The 24,450-nt window shown below is 48.1% G+C and overlaps 1 protein-coding gene across 1 annotated transcript in view; it reads right to left on the bottom strand.

Moving 5' to 3' along the window:
* The window catches only part of LOC124471417 (metabotropic glutamate receptor 4-like), a 124,692-nt gene that overhangs the window by 75,628 nt on the left and 24,614 nt on the right, over window positions 1-24,450 (bottom strand). Inside the window, exon 2 of the mRNA XM_047025895.1 lies at window positions 23,046-24,066. Within this exon, the coding sequence (XP_046881851.1) occupies window positions 23,046-23,564 (519 nt within the window). The 5' untranslated portion in view covers window positions 23,565-24,066. The remainder of the gene's footprint in view (window positions 1-23,045; window positions 24,067-24,450) is intronic.

Genomic DNA, 24,450 nt, shown 5'->3' with positions numbered 1-24,450 from the left:
AAGACTTGAACGTGTGTTTGTTACATACTGAAGTCAACTACTGGAAACATGAGTCCTGCAGGCTGGCCCTGTGCTGTGAGCATCACTGATCACATGACTGTCTGGTCTCCAGGCTGATCACATGACTGTCTGGTCTCCAGGCTGATCACATGACTGTCTGGGCTCCAGGCTGATCACATGACTGTCTGGGCTCCAGGCTGATCACATGACTGTCTGGGCTCCAGGCTGATCACATGACTGTCTGGGCTCCAGGCTGCAACCATGTACATGTATGCATTTAGCAGACGCTTTTATCCAAAGCGACTTCCAAAAGAGAGTTTTACAAAAGTGCAAAGGTCAATGATCATAACAACGAGATAGCCCCAAACATTGTGGGTGGTCCCACCTCTCAAGACCGCCCGGTCCCAGCACAAGCTCTTCTCCTGCCTGGCACCCCAGTGGTGGAATCAGAGACACGGACTGTCACTCCACCTTCAAGAAAAGGCTCAAGACGCACTTGTTCCGGGAGTACAATGGTACTTAGGAATGGTTTGCTGAACCCAACGCTAGTTTCCTCAAGGATCACAATGACTCTTGCTTAGACTGTTGCTCTTGTTGGTTAGTGGTAGCTGATTTAAACAGTTGTATTCTATTTTAGTTAATCCTATTTTTATTGCTTTCCTACAGGTACACCTGCACTTTGAGATTAATGTTGTGTAATTTTAACTTGTTTAACTACATGCTCTTATGGTTTCTTCCCTTTAGCACTGTTTTTTGGTTGTTCACAATATGTACTTCTTGTTTTTGACTACCCGCAATGCTGTGGGGCTATCTTGTTGTTATTATCAGTGACCTATGCACTTTGTAAAGCTCTCTCTTGGAAGTCGCTTTGGATAAAAGCGTCTGCTAAATGAATAAATGTAAATGTAAATGTAGCCAAAACATGAAGCATAAATTGTGAAAACTAAATAAGTCCCAAAGGGAAAAACCACAAGAACATGTAGTTGAACAAGTTACAATTAAACAATTTAAAAACATGAACCTCAAAAGTGCAAGGGGGTACCTGTGGGGAAAAAAGCAAACCACAAAAACATATTACACAGGAAGTACAATAGTTTTAAGTCAGTTAAAACTAACCAACAAGGGGCTGTAACCAGGCTGTAACCAGGCAGTAACCAGGCTTTAACCAGGCTGTAACCAGGCTGTAAGCAGGCAGTAACCAGGCTGTAACCAGGCTGTAACCAGGCTGTAACCAGGCAGTAACCAGGCTGTAACCAGGCTGTAACCAGGCTGTAACCAGGCAGTAACCAGGCTGTAACCAGGCTGTAACCAGGCTGTAACCAGGCAGTAACCAGGCTTTAACCAGGCTGTAACCAGGCTGTAAGCAGGCAGTAACCAGGCTGTAACCAGGCTGTAACCAGGCAGTAACCAGGCTTTAACCAGGCTGTAACCAGGCTGTAAGCAGGCAGTAACCAGGCTGTAACCAGGCTGTAACCAGGCTGTAACCAGGCTGTAACCAGGCAGTAACCAGGCAGTAACCAGGCTGTAACCAGGCTGTAAGCAGGCAGTAACCAGGCTGTAACCAGGCTGTAACCAGGCTGTAACCAGGCTGTAAGCAGGCAGTAACCAGGCTGTAACCAGGCTGTAACCAGGCTGTCTGGTTATGACTGTGAGGAGACACACCTTCCTTCTCCATCCTTCTCTCTCCGTTCTTATGTATCTATGTATCTGTCGATCTGTCGATCTGTCGATCTGTCGATCTGTCGATCTGTCGATCTGTCGATCTGTCGATCTGTCGATCTATCCATCTATCATCCCTCCTCCCTCTCTTGCTCTCTACCTGTCTCCCTCCTGCCTTTGACTGTCTCCATCCACTCTCTCTCTTTCTCTTTCTCTCCTTCTGTCTCTCTCCATATCCCTCTCTCCTTCACTCAGTCAAGTATCGTATGTCACACAAGGATAGCCATCTGTTCCGGAGTGGTTGTGCTCTCATGTTGAGTGTGACCAAACAGAATTAGAGCTTCTCAAGTCTCTCTTAGTGATGTATGGAACATTATATGGAGCGCTGGATGTCAGGTACCAGACATGCATTAGGAGGAGTCCAGAACCATAATCACGTTAAAAATCAAACCTAAATGTTAAAAGCCCCATGAAGCGTGTAAAATCCACTTTTTCTATTTCTTATAAATGATGTTCAAGACAATATTTATATTTAAATGATCTCTAAGTCCTCTGCTTAATTAGCTTCATGTCTCCACCAGTCCACATGTCCTGCCTTCAGGCCTACATGCATTGTGATTGTATTCATGTTCTGTTGTTGTCATAAGTACAGCCTGAGATACTGTAGGTGACTGTTACTGTCAACAAATGAGAGTTGTTCAGTAACCTATTTTAGTTTTTTGCTTTGGTATCGAGTACTGTAAAATGTCACTGGTATTGGTACCGACTACTGAAATGTTGGTACCGTGACAACACTAGTATCTACACTTGCGATTGTGTTTAAAAATATAAAAAAGAATGAAAATGTGTTAAGCTCTCGTTTAAGGCATTTCAATATACTTTTCCCACAGGTTCACCGGCTGGCCCAAGTCAGATCAGTTTTGATCTGTTCCAGGAAATGGTGGAGATCCAGTTTGTGTTAAAGCAGAATCCCAGAGCAGAAGTCATCTGCGAGAATGTGTGTTTTTTCCTGTTTCAGCCGGTTCCTGTCCAGCCAGTGAGCCGAGCAGGGAAGCACCATCGACCCATGGCTGAGTGAAAGAGTTATCAAATTGTATGAAATCTAATAATACACCCCTCGCAAGGGTGGCTTTTTACACCAGTATAATCATCGATTGCCTTCTCAAGTTGCCGTTTCAATTAGACAGCTCTTGTCAATGGGCTCTCGCTGTGGGGCGGCAGGGGCCACAGAGATGGCTGCCTTCCATGCGTTGTTCAATATTACAATATGTCAGTAGAAGCCCAGCCTGGGGAGCTGTGAGGCAGTGTTCCTGTAGCTGTGAGGCAGTGTTCCTGTAGCTGTGAGGCAGTGTTCCTGTAGCTGTGAGGCAGTGTTCCTGTGTGCTATGCTGTTAGATAGTGTTCCTGTGAGCTGTGAGGCAGTGTTCCTGTGTGCTGTGCTATGAGGCAGTGTTCCTGTGTGCTGTGAGGCAGTGTTCCTGTGTGCTATGCTGTGAGGCAGTGTTCCTGTGTGCTATGAGGCAGTGTTCCTGTGTGCTGTGAGGCAGTGTTCCTGTGTGCTATGCTGTGAGGCAGTGTTCCTGTGTGCTGTGAGGCAGTGTTCCTGTGTGCTGTGAGGCAGTGTTCCTGTGTGCTGTGAGGCAGTGTTCCTGTAGCTGTGAGGCAGTGTTCCTGTAGCTGTGAGGCAGTGTTCCTGTGTGCTGTGAGGCAGTGTTCCTGTGTGCTGTTAGATAGTGTTCCTGTGTGCTATTCTGTGAGGCAGTGTTCCTGTGTGCTATGAGGCAGTGTTCCTGTGTGCTGTGAGGCAGTATTCCTGTGTGCTATGAGGCAGTGTTCCTGTGTGCTGTGAGGCAGTGTTCCTGTGTGCTATTCTGTGAGGCAGTGTTCCTGTGTGCTGTGAGGCAGTGTTCCTGTGTGCTGTGAGGCAGTATTCCTGTGTGCTATGAGGCAGTGTTCCTGTAGCTGTGCTGTGAGGCAGTGTTCCTGTGTGCTATGCTGTGAGGCAGTGTTCCTGTGTGCTGTGAGGCAGTGTTCCTGTGTGCTGTGAGGCAGCATTCCTGTGTGCTATGAGGCAGTGTTCCTGTAGCTGTGCTGTGAGGCAGTGTTCCTGTGTGCTGTGAGGCAGTGTTCCTGTGTGCTATGCTGTGAGGCAGTGTTCCTGTGTGCTGTGAGGCAGTGTTCCTGTGTGCTATGAGGCAGTGTTCCTGTAGCTGTGCTGTGAGGCAGTGTTCCTGTGTGCTATGCTGTGAGGCAGTGTTCCTTTGAGCTGTTAGATAGTGTTCCTGTGAGCTGTGAGGCAGTGTTCCTGTAGCTGTGCTGTGAGGCAGTGTTCCTGTAGCTGTGCTGTGAGGCAGTGTTCCTGTGTGCTGTGAGGCAGTGTTCCTGTGTGCTGTGAGGCAGTGTTCCTGTGTGCTGTGAGGCAGTGTTCCTGTGTGCTGTGAGGCAGTGTTCCTGTAGCTGTGCTGTGAGGCAGTGTTCCTGTGTGCTATGCTGTGAGACAGAGGCGCACCCAAGAGGACAAGAGAATACTTAAATAAATAAATGTCTTCAATGAGAGCTTAATGCAATTTTTTGCTCAATTTCAGCTCAGGCCATTTCTGTCTCCCCTACGTTTTCTTTCTGTTCTCTGTCTCTGCCCAAAGAATAAACCTGACCTGACAAAAATAAAGTGAAGTATTTCCTTTTAACCATTGCGCTTTCTCAGACCCCCCACAGCGCGAAGGTTAAAAAAAAATGCTTCACTTTATTTTTGTATGAGGTAAAGTTGTCGCAACACGACGATGGGTCACAATGACCCGAAGGTAGCACAAGGGTTAAGAGACTGAAATCTGAAAATCTTTCAGAGTGAATATTTGCTTTCAACTGTGCGTGTGCCATGCCTAAGAGGCTGCTTTTAGTACCTGAGTTAGTTCCCGAACAACACAAAAACGAAAGAATAACCTTCCATTGTGGAATTGCTCATATAACCCTGACTGGGTTTAAAATGTCGCCATGTTGTTTACATTTGTTCGGCAAATATGTTGAAAATACGTCATTTCAAATATGTATGTTTTTTAATTAAACCACAGCAGCGTCCATGATGCAGTCAGTGAGTGAGAAGTTTATGAGAAATAACTGGCAAATACGAACATGTTGTGCAGCCTTTTCTATCGTCATGGCGTTCTGAGACTAAAGAGGCCACTGATTGGCTGAGTGATTTGCAAGATGGCTTAATTACAAGGGGCTGCAAGTGAAAGTGAGAATGTAATTGAGGGGTGTCGTGGATGGAAGAACTATGTATAGAGGTGCCATGAGGATGAAAGGTTTGAGATCCACTGGTGGAGAAGACCAAGCCAGGCATCACCTACACTCCTTGTTCAAATATAGGCTTCTGGCCAAAGGGATGCTGGGAATTTTACAGCAAGGATATTTTTACATGCAAATGAGTTTTGTAGCAAACTTCAGCTGTATTTTTGGCAAACTGTTCCTGTGAATCTCTAGTGAACACTGGTGATAAAACGAGGCTAAAAGTGGTGGGAGATTTAGCATTACTGCAGGGAACTGGCACATTGCCTCACCTGTCACATGATCAACCCCTGGTGGCAGAACAACAATTTCCTCCTTTCTGGTGAAGACAAGACGAAACAGCCACACGTTTTCTGCAAATGTCCTGTAAACCCTCGTCAAGAGCAGGTGAAGTGTTAGGAAGGACCTGCTGTGACTCTGCCAGCCCTTAACAGATGAGATTCCCTCCGTCCATCAGACAGTGACAGCATCTGTCCACAGCTACACAACACGTTGTCAGCTGTGACAGAGGTCTGCAACACAAACACAACATCTATCTGACATCTCACATCTATCTACCAACACATTCTGATCCCTTCTTGTACAGATTTGGAGAGACAGTTTACTTTCATCTTAATAGGTAGCAGGGATGGCCGGCTCTCTGGCAGGGGTGTTTTATTGAGATAATAATCCTGTTTTCAGGCCCATGCCTGGATAAGAACCTTTCCCCTGTGAGTTCTGACAGCTGCAGGAGAAAGGGACCTGTGATTTCCTTGGGCTCCAGCTTTGCGGTCTATATTGAATTTTGGCAAAAGGGGCAAAGTGGCTTTGATATTCTGTTATACAGGGAAGGACTAGGACAGGCCTGGTGTTTGTGGAAACCCCCTTTTAATGTGACCTTCTCTTGCTTCATTGGGAGAAGGATGAGTCACAGGCAGAGCAGCTTAAAACCCATTATCCAGCAGGCTTTGGGCAGAAACTAAATAGGAACGGCTAGCAATCCTCTACCCAACAGGATCCAAAAGTAATTGGTTTGATTTGAAATTACAGAATGCTAAAAGGAAGACCCGCCTTGATGTTTGAATAAAGGTCTTTGCGAGTTAGTACATTTTACATTTGTCAAAATACTTTTACAAGCATTTTGAGAGAGAGAGCACCCTTATCAAATACAATAATGATCTGGCTGTTGTGTAGTAGTATAGTACAGTACATTTGTTTTTGAGAAATGTTTTCACGTACTCTAAGGGGTGAAATTCAACACTTATCTTTTAGGACTTGAATCCTACTAGATACTGAATACCACGAGAAGAAGCATGAATCTGCTCTCATGTCTCAGAACAGCCTGGTTTCCAAACCTCGGCTCTGTTGATGCAGCCTTCCTTCCACCAGCAGACGTTCATGGGGTGTGAGGGGGGGGGTTATCGTCCCAGCGAAGGCAGCTTAATGCCAACCATGACTATCAGAACAGTAGGAGGGAATACCCTGAGACTGTCACTTCCTGTCTTGTGATGTGAGCCATGCCTTATCATCCGACCTGCCATGTTGTCGTGGCGATAACCGTGTCTGCGAGTCGATGTTGCAAGGAAACAGGCCCAGGGGGCGAGGAGGAAGGGGGTGAGGGGGTTGGTCGTTCGGAAGTCCCCTCATCCCGCAGTCTCTCGTGTGGTTGTAGTAAAAGTCAAGGGTCAGGGGGGGGTCAAGTGTAGCGAGGCAGTGTGAGGCGGAGATAATTGCGGGTTAATTATTAGGGTTGAGTGAGAGGAGTCGAAGCCAACATGCACTTCTCTGGGTGATTAAATCATCGTAGCAAACGAGTCGCTGCCTCCCTCTCTCTCCCACCCTCCCTCTCCCAGCCTCCCTCTCCCAGCCTCTCTCTCCCAACCTCTCTCTCCCAGCCTCTCTCTCCCAGCCTCTCTATCCCAGCCTCCCTCTCCCAGCCTCCCTCTCCCAGCCTCCCTCTCCCAGCCTCTCTCTCCCACCCTCCCTCTCCCAGCCTCCCCCTCCCAGCCTCTCTTTCCCAGCCTCTCTCTCCCACCCTCCCTCTCTCTCCCAGCCTCTCTCTCCCACCCTCCCTCTCCCAGCCTCCCTCTCCCAGCCTCCCTCTCACAGCCTCCCTCTCCCACCCTCCCTCTCCCACCCTCCCTCTCCCAGCCTCTCTCTCCCAGCCACCCTCTCCCACCCACCCTCTCCCAGCCTCTCTCTCCCAGCCTCCCTCTCCCAGCCTCCCTCTCCCAGCCTCCCTCTCCCAGCCTCTCTCTCCCAGCCTCCCTCCCAGAGACTATAAACACGCACCACAGCACTGGGCCCGCGAGCTGGGAAACCAGGCTAGCCTTGAGGTGTACAGTATGTTTTCTAAATGATAAACACCAGAGAGATGAACCACCAGGCCAGCCCTGGGGGGAACCGATGCACTGTATAGAGCTTCAGAACTGCCTCATAATGAAAAATGGACACCAACTCAGTCGTTCACATGGAGACATGTTATAAATAAATAACGTGTTCATTTATCAGATGCTTTTATAAAACACGACAGACAGTACTGGGGGATTTGAACCTGTGAACTCTACCCTTTATGTGTATTCACACAGCTATCCAATCCGGCCATTGTATAGTATTGGTTAGAATTATTTAGATACTGTAAATATTCTACATTTTATATTTAAAACTCTTATATACTGTCGTAAAATCCTTGTTTGTGCAAAATTGCTTGGGAATAAAACTGATTCTGAGTCTTGATTCTATAACTAAAGATTAACCACTTCTAAGCACTGTTTGTGGTTCTGCCAGGTTCCTGGTCTACCAGGGTTCTGTTCTACCAGGGCTTTACCAGGTTCCTGGTCTACCAGGGTTCTGTTCTACCAGGGCTTTACCAGGTTCCTGGTCTACCAGGGTTCTGTTCTACCAGGGCTTTACCAGGTTCCTGGTCTACCAGGGTTCTGTTCTACCAGGGCTTTACCAGGTTCCTGGTCTACCAGGGTTCTGTTCTACCAGGGTTCTGTTCTACCAGGGCTTTACCAGGTTCCTGGTCTACCAGGGTTCTGTTCTACCAGGGCTTTACCAGGTTCCTGGTCTACCAGGGTTCTGTTCTACCAGGGCTTTAACAGGTTCTGTTCTACCAGGGTTCTGTTCTACCAGGGCTTTACCAGGTTCCTGGTCTACCAGGGTTCTGTTCTACCAGGGCTTTACCAGGTTCCTGGTCTACCAGGGTTCTGTTCTACCAGGGTTCTGTTCTACCAGGGCTTTACCAGGTTCCTGGTCTACCAGGGTTCTGTTCTACCAGGGCTTTACCAGGTTCCTGGTCTACCAGGGTTCTGTTCTACCAGGGCTTTACCAGGTTCCTGGTCTACCAGGGTTCTGTTCTACCAGGGCTTTACCAGGTTCCTGTTCTACCAGGGTTCTGTTCTACCAGGGCTTTACCAGGTTCCTGGTCTACCAGGGTTCTGTTCTACCAGGGCTTTACCAGGTTCCTGGTCTACCAGGGTTCTGTTCTACCAGGGCTTTACCAGGTTCCTGGTCTACCAGGGTTCTGTTCTACCAGGGCTTTACCAGGTTCCTGGTCTACCAGGGTTCTGTTCTACCAGGGTTCTGTTCTACCAGGGCTTTACCAGGTTCCTGGTCTACCAGGGTTCTGTTCTACCAGGGCTTTACCAGGTTCCTGGTCTACCAGGGTTCTGTTCTACCAGGGCTTTACCAGGTTCCTGGTCTACCAGGGTTCTGTTCTACCAGGGCTTTACCAGGTTCCTGGTCTACCAGGGTTCTGTTCTACCAGGGCTTTAACAGGTTCTGTTCTACCAGGGTTCTGTTCTACCAGGGCTTTACCAGGTTCCTGGTCTACCAGGGTTCTGTTCTACCAGGGCTTTACCAGGTTCCTGGTCTACCAGGGTTCTGTTCTACCAGGGCTTTACCAGGTTCCTGGTCTACCAGGGTTCTGTTCTACCAGGGCTTTACCAGGTTCCTGGTCTACCAGGGTTCTGTTCTACCAGGGCTTTACCAGGTTCCTGTTCTACCAGGGTTCTGTTCTACCAGGGCTTTACCAGGTTCCTGGTCTACCAGGGTTCTGTTCTACCAGGGCTTTACCAGGTTCCTGGTCTACCAGGGTTCTGTTCTACCAAGGTTCTGTTCTACCAGGGCTTTACCAGGTTCCTGGTCTACCAGGGTTCTGTTCTACCAGGGCTTTACCAGGTTCCTGGTCTACCAGGGTTCTGTTCTACCAGGGCTTTACCAGGTTCCTGGTCTACCAGGGTTCTGTTCTACCAGGGCTTTACCAGGTTCCTGTACTAAGGTGAAGAACATTTACCGATGGAGATGTCCAACTTAAGACAGCGTCTGCAGCAAGGCCCCCTGGGAAATCCCAGTTTGGTCCAATCAGCAGCGGCTGGCCGTGTAGCTGTTTTAACATGGGAGCCCTGGCATCTGTCTTCCTGTTTGTCCTTTTCCCCGCCTCAGCACCAAGCTGCGTCCACTGCAGTCCATGCTCATGCATATTACATGGAGACCCAAGGGAAAAGCTTTGAAAGACCAGAGTCTCCAGTCTTTATCAGAGATGCCTTTTCTACGCCTGTGATATGTGGCCTGCGGAAGAAAATGGTGTTGCCTTCCTGATAAGACTGCCAGATGAATAGGCATATCTGGAAGCCTTTCAAGTAGGCCAGGACTCGTTTAAAACAGGCCCTCATGCTCTGCTATGTTACACTCCACAATAAAAGAGAGATTGTCAGTGTAGCATGGAATTATCAGTACATTTCCTTATTCTAATAGTTTTTTTCTCCTCCATCTTCCCTGACTCATCGTCCTCTCTCCCCCCTGCCCCCTCCATCTCCTCCTTCTCCCTCCCCCTCCCCCTCCCCTGGCTCTCTCATCTCTCTCACCTCCTCCCTCTCCCCTGCCTCTTACTTCCTCTACCCTGCCTCCCCCTTCTCCCTCCTCCCCCCCCTCCCCTGCCCCCATCCTCCTTCCCTCCTGCCTCCTCCTTCCCCCTCTCCCTTGCCTCCTCCTGCCCTGCCCTGCCTCCACCTCCTCCCCCACCTCCTTCTCTTCCTCCTCTTCAAGTTCCCGCTGGAGTGGGAGTATGTGCGCCACACTGAGCTGCAGTGTGTTGAGTGATGTGGTAGTTCACCACAGGCTATCCATCTGAGAGAGGTGCAGGTCTGACTGTGATCCCTGCTCCAGGGCCGCTCCCTGGAGACCACCGGCAGTGTCAAGCAGGCTCCCTCAGCAGCGCAGACAAGCAGCAAGGACACGTGTGTGGAGAGAGGTGAGTGTGTGTGTGTGTGTGTGTGGCTACAGGAGCAGCCTCGTAGCCTCTTCTTTTGTCCTGGTGCTTGCCAGGGCTGGGGAACAACCTTGCCCCCAGCAGCGACACGAGGACAAGAATGCTGATTAACTTTATCGTGTTCTTCTCTCTGGGGTCTATTTTCAAAGTGAGCTTTTCTAGATAAACATCAGAAACCTAATTACATAGTACACTTACTTTCTGACATTTTAATTATCACCAGACATAAAAATGTCATCTTTTCCAACGGTAAAAAAGATCTCAAATGGATAGATAACAGTAGAACCTAACTCGGTTCTTCACTAAATAACCATTTTCACCCCTTTCAGCAGTTGGACAGAAGTGAATCCCCAGTGGGAATTCTACTTTACTCTGATCTGATCTACTGTGCTCTACTCTACTCTGATCTACTGTGCTCTACTCTACTCTGCTCTGATCTGATCTACTGTGCTCTACTCTACTCTGCTCTGATCTGATCTTCTGTGCTCTACCCTACTCTGCTCTGATCTGATCTACTGTGCTCTACTCTACTCTGCTCTGATCTACTCTACTCTACTCTGCTCTGCTCTGCTCTGATCTGATCTACTGTGCTCTACTCTACTCTGCTGTGCTCTGATCTGATCTGATCTACTCTACTCTGTTCTGATCTACTCTACTCTACTCTGCTCTGATCTGATCTACTGTGCTCTACTCTACTCTGCTCTGATCTACTGTGCTCTACTCTACTCTGATCTGATCTACTGTGCTCTACTCTACTCTGCTCTGATCTGATCTACTGTGCTCTACTCTACCCTGCTCTGATCTGATCTACTGTGCTCTACTCTACTCTACTCTGATCTGATCTACTGTGCTCTACTCTACTCTGATCTGATCTGATCTACTGTGCTCTACTCTACTTTACTCTGCTCTGATCTGATCTACTGTGCTCTACTCTACTTTACTCTGCTCTGATCTACTGTGCTCTACTCTACTCTGCTCTGATCTACTGTGCTCTACTCTACTCTGCTCTGATCTACTCTAAAACCTGTAGAACAGGTCTTGTTTGGAAGGGGAGAGTGAGAGAGGATGTCCATGTTGTCAAAGTCTAGAGTCAGAATACATTCTGATGCACGTATCAAGATTCATCATCGTGTCATTTCCTGCTCTTCCAACCTGAAACAGACATGCTGGTCCATCCAGTCAGAGTTCAGGCCAAGCAGACATTCTATTGTGTGTGCAGACGCATGAGTGTGTGTGTCTGTGTGTGTGTGTGTGTGTGCGCGAGCATGCGTGTGCTAAATAAGCAGTGTGTGGGCTGTGGTCTGTATCGACTACATGGGACGCTGTCACCAGACGTCTGAGACGTCTTCATCCGAGAGCCAGGCGTGTGTAACACTCTCCTCTCCATCACCAGACACTGGGATAGGGGTGTGTGTGTGTGTGTGTAACAATCTTTCCTCCATCACCAGATAGCTGCTGTAGCCAGCCCAGGGAAAACTCACACAGAATCAGACATGTTTTGGCCACTAGGGTACTGCCACAGATTCCAGAAAAGGTCTGCTGGCCTTTACACTCACTCACACAAACACAGACTCACTCACACACACACACACACACACACACACACACAATCTCTCTCTCTCTCTCTCTCTCTCTCTCTCTCACACACACACACACACACACACACACACACACACAGACACACACACACACACACACACACACGCACACTGCAGCCCAAACATAAACACATTTTCTATCTGAGTGCAATTGTGTGGGACTGTATTTGTCTCTATCTGGCTTGGAAAGATAAAACACTTCACTGCCCAGTTGTAAAACAAGCTCTAGCATTGCTTGTCTGACAGCACAATAGCTCCAATAATAAAATACATCTTGCAGTATCATTTCAGCCATCCATACTCCTCCCCTGTATCCTGTATCTTACAGAAGCACCATCTAGTCTGGCGTCCACCTCGGGGATATCTACAGCTCGGGTTTGGAAAACAGAAGCTCTCTCTGACGAGCATGAGGACATCCGTCCACCTCGACACACTGACACCACCGCTCCCTCCCAGACCATCCATCCATGTGCTCCTTGAGGGTTTAGGTTGGTTGAGGGGTAGTTCTATGGGCGCATGTGAAGCCCTCTGTGACATGCTTGCGTGTAAAAAGGGCTATACAAATAAATTTGATTTGATTTGCTCCCACGAGCGAGGGCCAGCCACTCTGAAGCCTCTCAGACAGGTGATTACCTGGAGACGAGCCCAGACACGCCTGCTCTTACATCACTGCACGACCAGCACACAGCTGTGATCACCTGTCTAGCTGACCAACACACAGCTGTGATCACCTGTCTAGCTGACCAGCACACAGCTGTGATCACCTGTCTAGCTGAGGACGGCCAACCTACATGGGGGGTCAGATGGCTGAGCGGTTAGGGAGTCGGGCTGTTGATCAGAAGGGTGTTGGTTCGATTCCCGGCTGTGCAAAATAACGTTGTGTCCTTGGGCAAGGCACTTCACCCATACTTGCCTCGAGGAGAATGTCCCTGTACTTACTGTAAGTCGCTCTGGATAAGAGCGTCTGCTAAATGACTACATGTACATCGCGTCCAGTACATCGACCTCTTTATTGTCTGTGTACTGCAGAAGTGGACGTCACATATAGTCAGTGTCAGCTGTAATGTCAAGTTCTGCTATGATCCAGAAACGAATTGTACTGGATCATTTGGCTTTGTCCACACCCACAAAATGTGTTTATTATTATATTTCATTACGTTTGCAACTATATCCATGCACACAATAGGAAAACAGACTGCCCCTGATGTTGAGTTTGAATACCAACACGATTGATCAGTCACATCACACAATTAACCAGTTCACTGGTCTGTGAAAGCAGTCGCCATGTTTAATGAGGCCTGTCTGACATTTTGGCGTTGACACTTTCTACCACCCAGACAGTTCACCCAGACACCATCACCCCGCTCCACCCCGACACGGCTGCCTTCTCTAGAGGCAGCCCGACACAGCTGCCTTTTCTAGAGGCAGCCCGACACAGCTGCCTTCTTCTTGAACCTCTTAAAACCGCTGACAAGAATCTGTGATGTCATTGCCGGCTGTTTGATTAGACCTGGGGAGTCACACACCCTCTCTTCAGACAGTAAAGGTGAGTTGTAGATACACAACATTTTGAGAGTTTGGCTAATTCCGATACAACAAACCATTTTGACAATGGTACGTCTGACAGTTAACACATTCCCTATAAAAATGTTTTTTGGTGTGTGTTATTCTGAAGATTGTTCTTAGTGTCTCTATTTTATTATTAATTTATGTGCCTCTTGTCTTGGCTTTCCACGTGTCTAATCATTTTATGAATCTGCGTTTTGTGTTTTCGTACATGGAGAAATCACAAAACGAATTTGATGAACAACAACCAGACAGCTAAGATAAGTGTGGCCACAGGCACTGTGTTAGCATACTTTGAACATTTCAATTCTACAGCAACAACACCACATCTATCACAGCAGAGCACTGCACGCTGGCTTGTTTACTTGCTCAGGCACCAGGAAGGACTGTGTCAAACCCTGTTGGAAGCTCAGAGCTACGATGCATCCTCCTCTCTCTCCATCCGACCATCCTGCTGCCTAATCGTCTCTAAAAGACTGTGATCTTTCTCCAGGCTTCACTGGCCTGTCTCTTTAAACGTGGAGGGAGTGATGGACAGTGGGAGGCCATGCCAGGGCTGTCTTCACAGCCATAAAACCATCACTAAGTGTATTAAAGCCGTCCTGTGGTGAAGTGTGCCGTGCGTGTGAGCTGTTTTCTAACTGAGGAACAGGACGACCTCATGCCTGGAGGACGCCTGCCTCTGAGGGCTGGCAGTTTGAAAAGCAGATGCTGTTGGAGTGGCGTGGTTTTGGACTTGATGGCTCTTAGATTTGAGAAGAAAAAAGGGGTGTTTTTGATTGCGCAATAACCTCAACTAAGGCTGAACTATAAGAATGCAATATATTATAATTTTGTACACACACACAGGAGTACATTCAAGCACTTCATGAAACAGAGACAACAGCAAGCTTGTCTCATGGTGCCTTAGATACAAAATCACTAAAAACCTGAAGAGGGTTTTTTCTACCACTATCATCACTTGTGGTGAACAAAACATCTGACTCAACATACCTGAAATAACCAACAACATAGTGTTGGAACTGTGCCCTTCTGATAACAACATAGTGTTGGAACTGTGCCCTTCTGATAACAACATAGTGTTGGAACTGTGCCCTTCTGATAACAACATAGTGTTGGAACTCTGCACTTCTGATCCTTGACCTTCTGCGGGACTTCATACATGCAATATTGGGATATCAATTGGAATGCATGAATACATTGTCAAATGTAGACTCAGGACACCCAATCTGGCCCCCATCTGTTTCGATGCTGATCTGTTGGTTTTAATTTTTTTATTTCACCTTTATTGGTGTTCATGTTAAAACCAATCACATGGTGAGGAGAGATCTATCATGATGAAAACACCAGGAACAAAAAAGGAAACTTGCTTCTGCATGCTGACAAGTCTCTCCCGGACAAAACCATCTGCTGTTCAGAGTTGATCTAAATGATCACAGAGACTTAAAACTGGAAAGGTATAGTTTGTTTTGAGTCTTATGTAAGAGTAACAAAGTCTGCTCTTTGTCTCGGCTTGAGCAACAAAAATGTGAAGCCCGATGAAGATATAGGTTCTGAACCTTTGGAGTTATAAAAATGATTGAATCTGCAGATTGGGACTGTGCACACTGTGCAGACTGTGCAGACTGTGCAGACTGCCTGTTCCAACTCCAGATCCTCTCGCTGTCCAGACAACATGAAGGCACCAAAGTTATTCTAGGTTTTTCACACCCTCATTTAATCTAAATGTGTTTTTTTATGGCTGTAGTCACAGAAGACTGGCAGCCTTCAAAGTGTATGTGGTCTAGCAGAGTGAGTCAGCATGAATCAGCTATTCCATGAGAAGTATACACAGCGATTTACTGGCTATTGTCTGGAAAAAAATATGTTTTCGAAACAGTTGGGGAAAAGTGTTTGAATCTGCTTCTGTGTACAGAATGTATTTGATAAGAATACCTGTAGAACTGGAAGCAACTCAAAGCTTCATGTTGGATTTCCGTATCACTGAGGTTTGCAAAAAGTCTGTAGTTCCTGTGTAGCTCTGATTGCCCTATGTAGCTGTGTCCTATGTAGCTGTGTGCTATGTAGCTGTGTCCTATGTAGCTGTGTGCTATGTAGCTGTGTGCTATGTAGCTATGCTGTATGTAGCTGTCTTTAGTGTACTATGTAGCTGTGTCCAATGTAGGTGTGTTCTATGTAGCTGTGTGCTATGTAGCTGTGTCCTATGTAGCTATGTTAGGACACAGCCTGTGTCCTATGTAGCTGTGTGCTATGTAGCTGTCTATTGTGTGCTATGTAGCTGCGTCCTATATAGCTGTGTGCTATGTAGTTGTGTGCTATGTAGCTGAGTGCTATGTAGTGGTGTGCTATGTAGCTGAGTGCTATGTAGCTGTGTCCTATGTAGCTGTGCTCTGGTAGGAAACAGTCTGGATACAGACAGCTGCCCAGTCACGATGGGCTGGCTTCTTAAGGGTTGTAGTTCATCTTGATCCAACTGCCATTTCTTAAATGAACTGATAAATCCTCAGAGACAAGCCTGCCCTTCCCTGCATGGGACCCTGGGCTGGATGGAAGACAAGCCTGACCTGCATGGGACCCTGGGCTGGATGGAAGACAAGCCTGCCCTGCATGGGACCCTGGGCTGGATGGAAGACAAGCCTGCCCTGCCCTGCATGGGACCCTGGGCTGGATGGAAGACAAGCCTGCCCTGCATGGGACCCTGGGCTGGATGGAAGACAAGCCTGCCCTGCATGGGACCCTGGGCTGGATGGAAGACAAGCCTGCCCTGCATGGGACCCTGGGCTGGATGGAAGACAAGCCTGCCTTGCCCTGCATGGGACCCTGGGCTGGCTGGAAGACAAGCCTGCCCTGCATGGGACCCTGGGCTGGATGGAAGACAAGCCTGACCTGCATGGGACCCTGGGCTGGATGGAAGACAAGCCTGCCCTGCATGGGACCCTGGGCTGGATGGAAGACAAGCCTTCCCTGCATGGGACCCTGGGCTGGCTGGAAGACAAGCCTGCCCTGCATGGGACCCTGGGCTGGCTGGAAGACAAGCCTGCCCTGCATGGGACCCTGGGCTGGCTGGAAGACAAGCCTTCCCTGCATGGGACCCTGGGCTGGATGGAAGACAAGCCTACCCTGCATGGGACCCTGGGCTGGATGGAAGACAAGCCTGCCCAAACACAAAAACAAAACTTTTGAAAGGTTGCAAAAATATTTTTACAAACAAGTTCTGAATTTTTTGGGGGAAAGGTTTGGAATATTAGCGATTTATTTAAAAAAAAAAGTTTGCATCATTGATGAGTACTTGATGAGGACTACTAAATTCTACTGTAATCTATTGAACTCTCCTCCTCTCTCATCTCCTTTCAAAACAGGTAATAGTAATGGCTACTTTTGTGAAAAGGTGTCATCTACTTTAGTGAAGGATGTGTGTACTTTTGCCATCTCTGTGGAGAGCAATGCTTCTGATACAGGGAGGGTTAGGGTGTGTGCTACAGTTCAGGTTTGTCAACTACTCTACTATCTCTAGATCTCTACAGATCCCAGTCTTCAGGGACGGTGAACTAACACCGACTCGAGGCTTCTGACACGACACAGACTGCAGAGCCATCAGTATCTTAGAAAGGTCAATTTAGCACCATCACACCTTTTTTTTATTTTGGCACCTGAGATTGAATTACTAACTGTTTTGAGATGAAAAAGGGAAATCTAATTTCCTTTAAAAAGGAAATCTCATTTCCTGCCGCCCCAGCTGTTGAAATCTCAAACCCAGTGGCAAGGTGAGAGATGAAGGGGAAGGGTATTGATACAATAAGGATGGAAAATACAATAGCATGAAGAGCTTCAACAGAAACGCTGTAGAAAGACTGATTTCGACAAACAAAGCAGATCTTTCTTTGAGGTACATTTAGCTTTACAGAACATAAATCATGCAAAAGTTGTCATTACGGATTCTAGTTTTTTTATCCCAAACTTCTGCAGGCATATATATCTGTTGTTTTTCCAAACAGCCCAGTTTTAAAACTGTATAATAACTGTCAACTTCACAACTGTGATTTTTAGAAACTTTCAGGAAGACAATGCTGCCATAATCATGATTTGATCTGAACACTAGCTGAAAGCAGTAATTTTCTTACGGGATTTTTTTTTTTTTTAACCAGACAACAGCAGTACATGAAGCCTGCAGCAGTTCTGTGCAGAACATACTGTCCATTAAGAAATTACTAAACCCAAAATAAAATGCTAATGCATAGCTCCTGGTCACTGAAGTAACATTTCCATTACGTTGGTTAAATAAGGAGCTTTTTTTTCATTTTGCAAATGTTTACTTAGCTGTCACTTGAATTTGTAATTTCGCAGATAACAGTGAGAATTGCTTGTGTGCGAGAGACGCCATGGGGAAGGTGAACGACGAAGAGATGATCGAGTCTTGCTCACCAGAAGCACGTACAGGAGGGAGTCTAACCCTTCTAGCCTGATGATATCACTTCCTGCTGTCATGTTTGTCAGGACTTGGAGACAACTGGAGGAAGGTGAGCCAGCCTGTAAAACGATGTTACATCCACCAGAAATTCATTTTTACTCATGGGGGTGTAGCTTAAATAGATTTGATACATGTTCCAACCCACTGAGGCCTCCAGGTGAAGGTATGTTCTTCAGAAAACACTGGCCTTCCTCCATGCCCCCAGGGGTGTACGTCATGTGACCCCCAGGGGTGTACGTCATGTGACCCCCAGGGGTGTACGTCATGTGACCCCCAGGGGTGTACAGAATGTGGATTACACTGTGGCTCCTATGACAGACTAGCAGAAAATTCAAACTAATTCATACCAGCACAATTCTCTTTCCCTTTCTCTCCATGCCTCTCTTTCTTTACCTCCATCTCTCTCTCCCTTCCTCTCTCACTAGCTCTCCCTCTCTATTTCCCCCTTTCTCCTTCCCCCTCTGTCCTTCTCTCCTCCCCCCTCTCTCTCTCTCTCTCTCTCTCTCGCTGGTGGATGTGATGGATGATTGGACGGCTGAGTCTTAGCTCAACTCCAGGCTTCTTCTGTCCTGACCTGTCCGCTTGTCAGCTTCTTGTCAGGTGACCTTTAAGGGAAGTGAAGGTACAGCACCAGAGCAGCTGTAAAGGAGATGCCTGTCTGGATCTGTCAGGTCACACAACGTCCATCTGCTGTCACCACACAACTGTCACAGTCAGCACATCAACACAGCCTTTATTTATTTATTATCTATGTACTTTTCCTATTTGTTTGTTTGATAGTTTTGATGTACTTTAGGTTTTCAGTCATGCGTAGTCTAAATAATGAGAACTGTAGACCATATTCTGCTTCAGCATGTTAACTGTTTGCTGAGTTTGACATGTAGGCAGTTGAGAAAGGTTAAACTCTTCAAGGCGTACGTGTGTTTTAAATCAACAAGAACACAGAGCATTAAAACTCCTGCACACTAGCCTATTGGCGTGGGTCACAAAACAATCTGGAACACGCCCACCACGTCCTGATAGGTCCGTCAAAATATGCTGTAGTGAGACCCTGGCACTAGTCTTAGTTACAACTTAAATACCCCCCCTCCCCCCTAAATAACATAGTTCTATGTTGCTTCAGTTTGAAAGCTGAGGCATGTCATTCTTCCTGACAGACTAGAAGTCCTGCTACTGCTGTCGCCTGATCGACCAACAACACACAACGCAAGTTCAGCTCCAACCAATCATCATCTCTTAACCCTTCTGTCTCCCTCTGTGGTCTCTCTACAGTGGGGGAAGATGGTCTGCTGCTGTCTGGAAGGTTGAACATCTGGCCTCACCTCACCGACACATCAGAGGAAGACTGACCGCACATCGCCTGTCTTCGGCTGGATGGCCATATGGACACATCAATATCACACGTGCTGAGCCAGCTACAATGCTGCTTCACTGGAGGACATCACATCTCACGCTTGGCCATGGGTCATTCATCACGGTGGATGCTCCTTCTGTATGGAACTTTACGTCACAGTTCTACGGCTTAAATATCTATATTCCATGAGTTAGTCTTGTTACAGTGTCACAGATTCAGGCGTGCTTTGTTTCGGACCCCAGGGTGGCCCCTCCGGCTGTGCCAGGTAAGTGCTGGAGGGAGGGGCTGGTGACAGCTGCCTCACTGTGTCTTCAGGTGAACCCCCCTCTGCTCAGCTGCCTGACTGTGTCTCCAGGTGAACCCCCCTCTGCTCCCCTGCCTCACTGTGTCTCTCGCACTCTGAGGAGGGTTCTCCCTTTCCCTCCCTCCTCTTCTCTCCGTTACTCTCTCTCTCTCTCTCCCTTTCTCCCTCCGTCCTTCTCTCTCCCCTCCCTTCCTCCTTCAGTAGTTAAATATTCATGGGGAGGTTCTAGACCTGATCTGTATGCAGGGGCATTGCTGAGGGAACACTTTTTTCAAGCCTGCTAACTACGGGCGGGTGGTTGCTGGGCTGCGTGCAGAATGTGCCTGATTGTGTGTGTCTACTTTTGTCTCAGCCTGTGCACGTCTGTGTGTGTGCCGCTGTGTCTATACAGACGTGTGTGAGTGCATTGTTGCTTCCAGCAGCAGACACACTCAGGTCTGTTGTTTCTGCAGGCTCCATCAGGCAGGTGATGAGGCCAGACTGGCTCCCGTCCAGGAGAGCCACCCCCTCTGCCCCTCACCCTCTCACACCCTGATATCCCATATGTTCATCATCATTCCTTTTTTTCTTGACATTGAATGATTTTAAGGGTATTTTAAGTGTTCTTGTGCTGCTCATTAGTTACAATCAAGTGTATGTTACAGTGTTACAGGTTGTTTAATGACTTTAATAAATAAATCGTAGTCTTTCAACAGGCAGGAAACCTGCTTGTGCAGACTCTGACCTAGTTTAACACTTCACAGAAGACACATGAACCTGCATGAGCAGTGGAAGCCAAAGATGATGTCCTTGGTCTGATGGAAGACTAGTCACCAGGAAACCCAGGGTGTGAGGGCCTCACCTGACAGGCAGGCCGGGTGGAGGACGGCTGGCGGGGGTCTGGAGAGGTGTCACACGGAGGGAAGGTGAGGGAAGGCAGGGTGGAAGGGAAACGCAGCGGAGATCAGAGAGAGTCGGATGTGGAATATATCGCATCCGTTCCGTGTGGTTTGATGATGAGGAAATGAGAGCTAATGACGCAGGGTCGGAGGCGTGAAAGAGAGAGAGACGGAGAGAGACGGAGAGGGAGAGAGAAAGAGAGAGATGGGGAGAGAGAGAGATAGGGAGAGAGAGAGAGAGAGAGAGAGAGAGAGAGAGAGAGAGAGAGAGAGGGAAGGGGATCAGAGAGCGCAGCAGGAGACTCATTACCGAGCTTTCCTCGTGTGTGTGTGTGCATAGATACAGTACATACTGTACATGCCAGAGCAATGGAAGCTGTGTGTGGGTGGGTGTGCGTGCGTTATCTGTGTCTCTGTGTGTGTGTAAGAGCCAGTGTGTGTGAGTACGGCGAGTGTGTGTGTGTGTGTACCATAAGTGTGTGTGAATGTGTGTATCCAGGGTGCTGGGATCTCCCAGGGCCATGCTGGAGGGCAGGCCGGACCCGCCCCCGGGGCCCTACAGACCCCCCCTACAGCCCCCCCCTGCGGCCCCCCCTGCGGCCCCTCCTGCGGCCCCCCCTACAGCCCCCCCTGCGGCCCCCCCTGCGGCCCCTCCTGCGGCCCTGCTCCCTGACAGGAGCCCCTTTCATCACAGCAGCCTGCCCCACCACACCAGGGGCTCTGCCTGGATAAACACTCATTCATCACCCAGCTACTGGGGAGGCGAGGACCGCTGGTGCAGAGAGCCAACCCAGCCAGCTGGGGGGCAGGGGAATTCTCAAATGGATCTGTACTCAATCGTGTTTTTAGTTAACGTTATCGAAACATCATTAAAACATGTAGCAATTTATTCATACTTTATTCATACATATTTTTCTTAATGATATCAAACTGTGGAATCCAACCTAATTGGCCCTTTAGTAAGTGTATGCTTGAATGAACACTCGCTTACACAAAAAACATGTCTTCTCAAAGGAAAACCCCTCGATGACGCGGATAGGATCCGATGAGGATGTGTTCATCGTAAACTAGGTTAGGACCCGATGAGGATGTGTTCATCGTAAACTAGGTTAGGACCCGATGAGGATGTGTTCATCGTAAACTAGGCTGTTTCCGTCTTTACGACCTGCGTTTGTCCACTCAATAAATCAACAATTCCATACAGTGCGGTCGCCGACACAAACAACGTGTTACTTTGCACAGCGACGAGGAAAACAATGAATGTGCTGTGACAAAACAATGTGGTGAGATCAGTTAAGAGCAGAGATGCACCTTCACTCATGCATCCTTCACTCAAGTAGAAGTACAAATAATCTATTTAAAGATCAGTTTAAAAAGACTGGTAAGAGTTGAAGTACTGACTACACTTTTTCACTTAAGTTAAAGTCCTAATCAGGTACTCAATTGAGCTAACTTTTTTTAGAAAATATTATTTTAACCTTGAACCTTTTTTTCAGAAACTTTATTTCGAAAATATTTGTTCTCCTTAGCTGTTAGAAAACTGATTGTTTAATTGACTAAATTGCAGTCTTTCCGTAGTCTTTCAACAGGCAGGAAACATTCCCAGCTTGTGCAGACTCTGACCTAGTTTAACACTTCACATAAGACACATGAACCTGCATGAGCAGTGGAAGCCAAAGATGATGTCCTTGGTCTGATGGAAGACTAGTCACCAGGAAACCCAGGGTGTGAGGGCCTCACCTGACAGGCAGGCTGGGTGGAGGACGGCTGGTGGGGGTCTGGAGAGGTGTCACACGGAGGGAAGGTGAGGGAAGGCAGGGTGGGTGGAGGACGGCTGGCGGGGGTTTGGTAGTCCACACTCAACAAGTAGGCTACTCATGCACATTTTTTAATTTCTTTAATTTGTTATATATTTTAATTTAAACCTTTCGGAAATAAAATTGAATGTTTTTGAAAAATATATTTCTTCGACCTTTAGAAACTTTTTTCACACAATAAAAGGAGAGGAGAACAGAGAAGCCTAAAACTGAGTACTGAAAGCAGAGCAGAATAGAGTACTCATCAAGTACTCATCAATGATGCAAACATTTTTTGAGAATTTTTTTTTTTTCAACCTTTAGAAACTTGGAGGAGTAATATTCTTGTTGCCTTCTGCCTTGCTCTATGGTAGCTTTGTAGACTATCTTACGTTTGTTTTGCGTAATTGCCAGGAAATTAAAAATAGGCGCCTAATGACAAGAAATAATTTTGATCATGCCACCAAATACAGATTAATACCGAGCCTGGTTTGAAAATGTTGTGAAAGTTAAAAGTTGTCTCAAAAATCAACAGTGAAGTAAGGTACTGATAACAGAAAAATCTACTTACAGTAAGCTGGATGGAAAACAATGTGGTCGTTGAAATCACCACTTCAACAGATTCAGCCTCTCACCAGATTCCCCACTTCACCAGATTCAGCTCTTAGACAGATTCAGCTCTTCACCAGATTCATCCTCTCAACAGATTCACCACATCACCGAATTACCAGTTTCTCCCTTTCCCCGTATTCAACTCATCCCCTCATCACCCCATCTCCAGAACCACCACCTCAACTCATCACCACATCCATCAGGGAATCCCTCTCCTAACCATCAGCTGGCAGGCACAGCCCCCCCCCCCAGCCCCCCACCCCCCAACTCTCACCTTGAACAGCCGCAGGATGTTGGCCACCATGATGGACACGGAGCTGGAAGAGGCTCCGACCACGCCCACCACCCTCTCAGGCTTGGTGATGAGGGGCGCCCCCCCGCCCACACACTTCACCTCCGTCCCGTCCTTCTCGATCAGCGCCTGGACGAAGGTGAGCGACTGCTCCAGCGCGTGGGTGTCCCTGGAGCAGGTGTCCAAGATGCGCGCCCCCAACGTGATGTTGGGGAGCAGGAAGTTGTCGTTGTTGATGCGGTCCAGGGCGAACAGCATGGCCTCCAGGCGGTGGATCCCCTTCTCCTTCTTCAGCTCCCCGCAGGCCTTGCCCTCGTTGCCCCGGGCGTGCACGGGGAACAGCCCTCCCAGGGAGATGTCCCCGTCGATGCGAATGGAGTTGAGGTGCGTGTGTCCAGGGCCCTTGGGCCGGGCTGCCTGGGTGGAGGTCAGAGAGCTGCAGAGGAGAAGCAGCAGGGGGAACAGACTGGAGAAACACCCTGGGAGAACACACAGAGCCATGGCCTCAGCTCAACAAGGATCCCCTCTCAAGCCTGGCAAGATCTGGGGGCACCGCCCAGCTGCTCCTGGGTGTGTCCAGACGGGGGTGTTAGTGGCTCCTGAAGCTGGAGGAGCAAGGGGGTGCCATGTCTTCTCCTGGGAGCGGCCGGTTAAATCAGAATACGAGCTTGGCTCCTGCACAGGCTAATTTATCTGTCGTTGTTTTGTTGTCTCCACCTCTCTCTTTCTCTCTCACTGTCTCTGTCCCTCTCTCTGTCTCTCTCTCTCACCACCTCTCTCCTTCCCTCACTCCATCCTCTCACCAGCGTGGTAGTTATCTCCTCTCTCCTCCTCCTGTTGTCGTTTACCCTCGGTGGCTGTGCAGATCTCTGTCAGAGGGCCTCAGGTAGGACAGACCTCCGTCCCTCTGCGATCAGGAGGTTGGAGTGTGCTCCCGGGGGGAAGGTCTGGGTGGTGTCAGTGGCAGCAGGCCCGTTCAGGGCTGAAGGGTTGGGGTGATCTCCTGGAAGAGAGACCACACGCATGAGAATCAGCCGCAGACAGAACAGAGCGGAGAGATTTCTTGATTCATTATTTATTCACTCATTTTAACCTCTCTGGCACTGCAGCCTTGTTTGGAATCATGTGCCTGACTCACATTGTCTCATGTGTTCTCACCAGCGCCCCCCCCCCCCCCACACACACACACACACACACTGACTCCCCCCCTACACACATCTCCAGCTTTCATTTGAATGGTTGCCAGGGACTCCCAAGGTTGGAAGACATAAAAGTTTCCTCCCACACGTCTCTTTCAAACATGTTGAATGAGACGATGCAACACTTCTCCGGCAGCTCCTCCCAGTACAGAACACAGTCAGGGCCTCATGCTTTTGCACCCACTTCA

Source organism: Hypomesus transpacificus, chromosome 9 (genome assembly GCF_021917145.1).
Source record: "Hypomesus transpacificus isolate Combined female chromosome 9, fHypTra1, whole genome shotgun sequence".
In the NCBI taxonomy this organism is placed as follows: domain Eukaryota; kingdom Metazoa; phylum Chordata; class Actinopteri; order Osmeriformes; family Osmeridae; genus Hypomesus; species Hypomesus transpacificus.
This window is presented reverse-complemented; position numbering and strand designations above follow the sequence as displayed.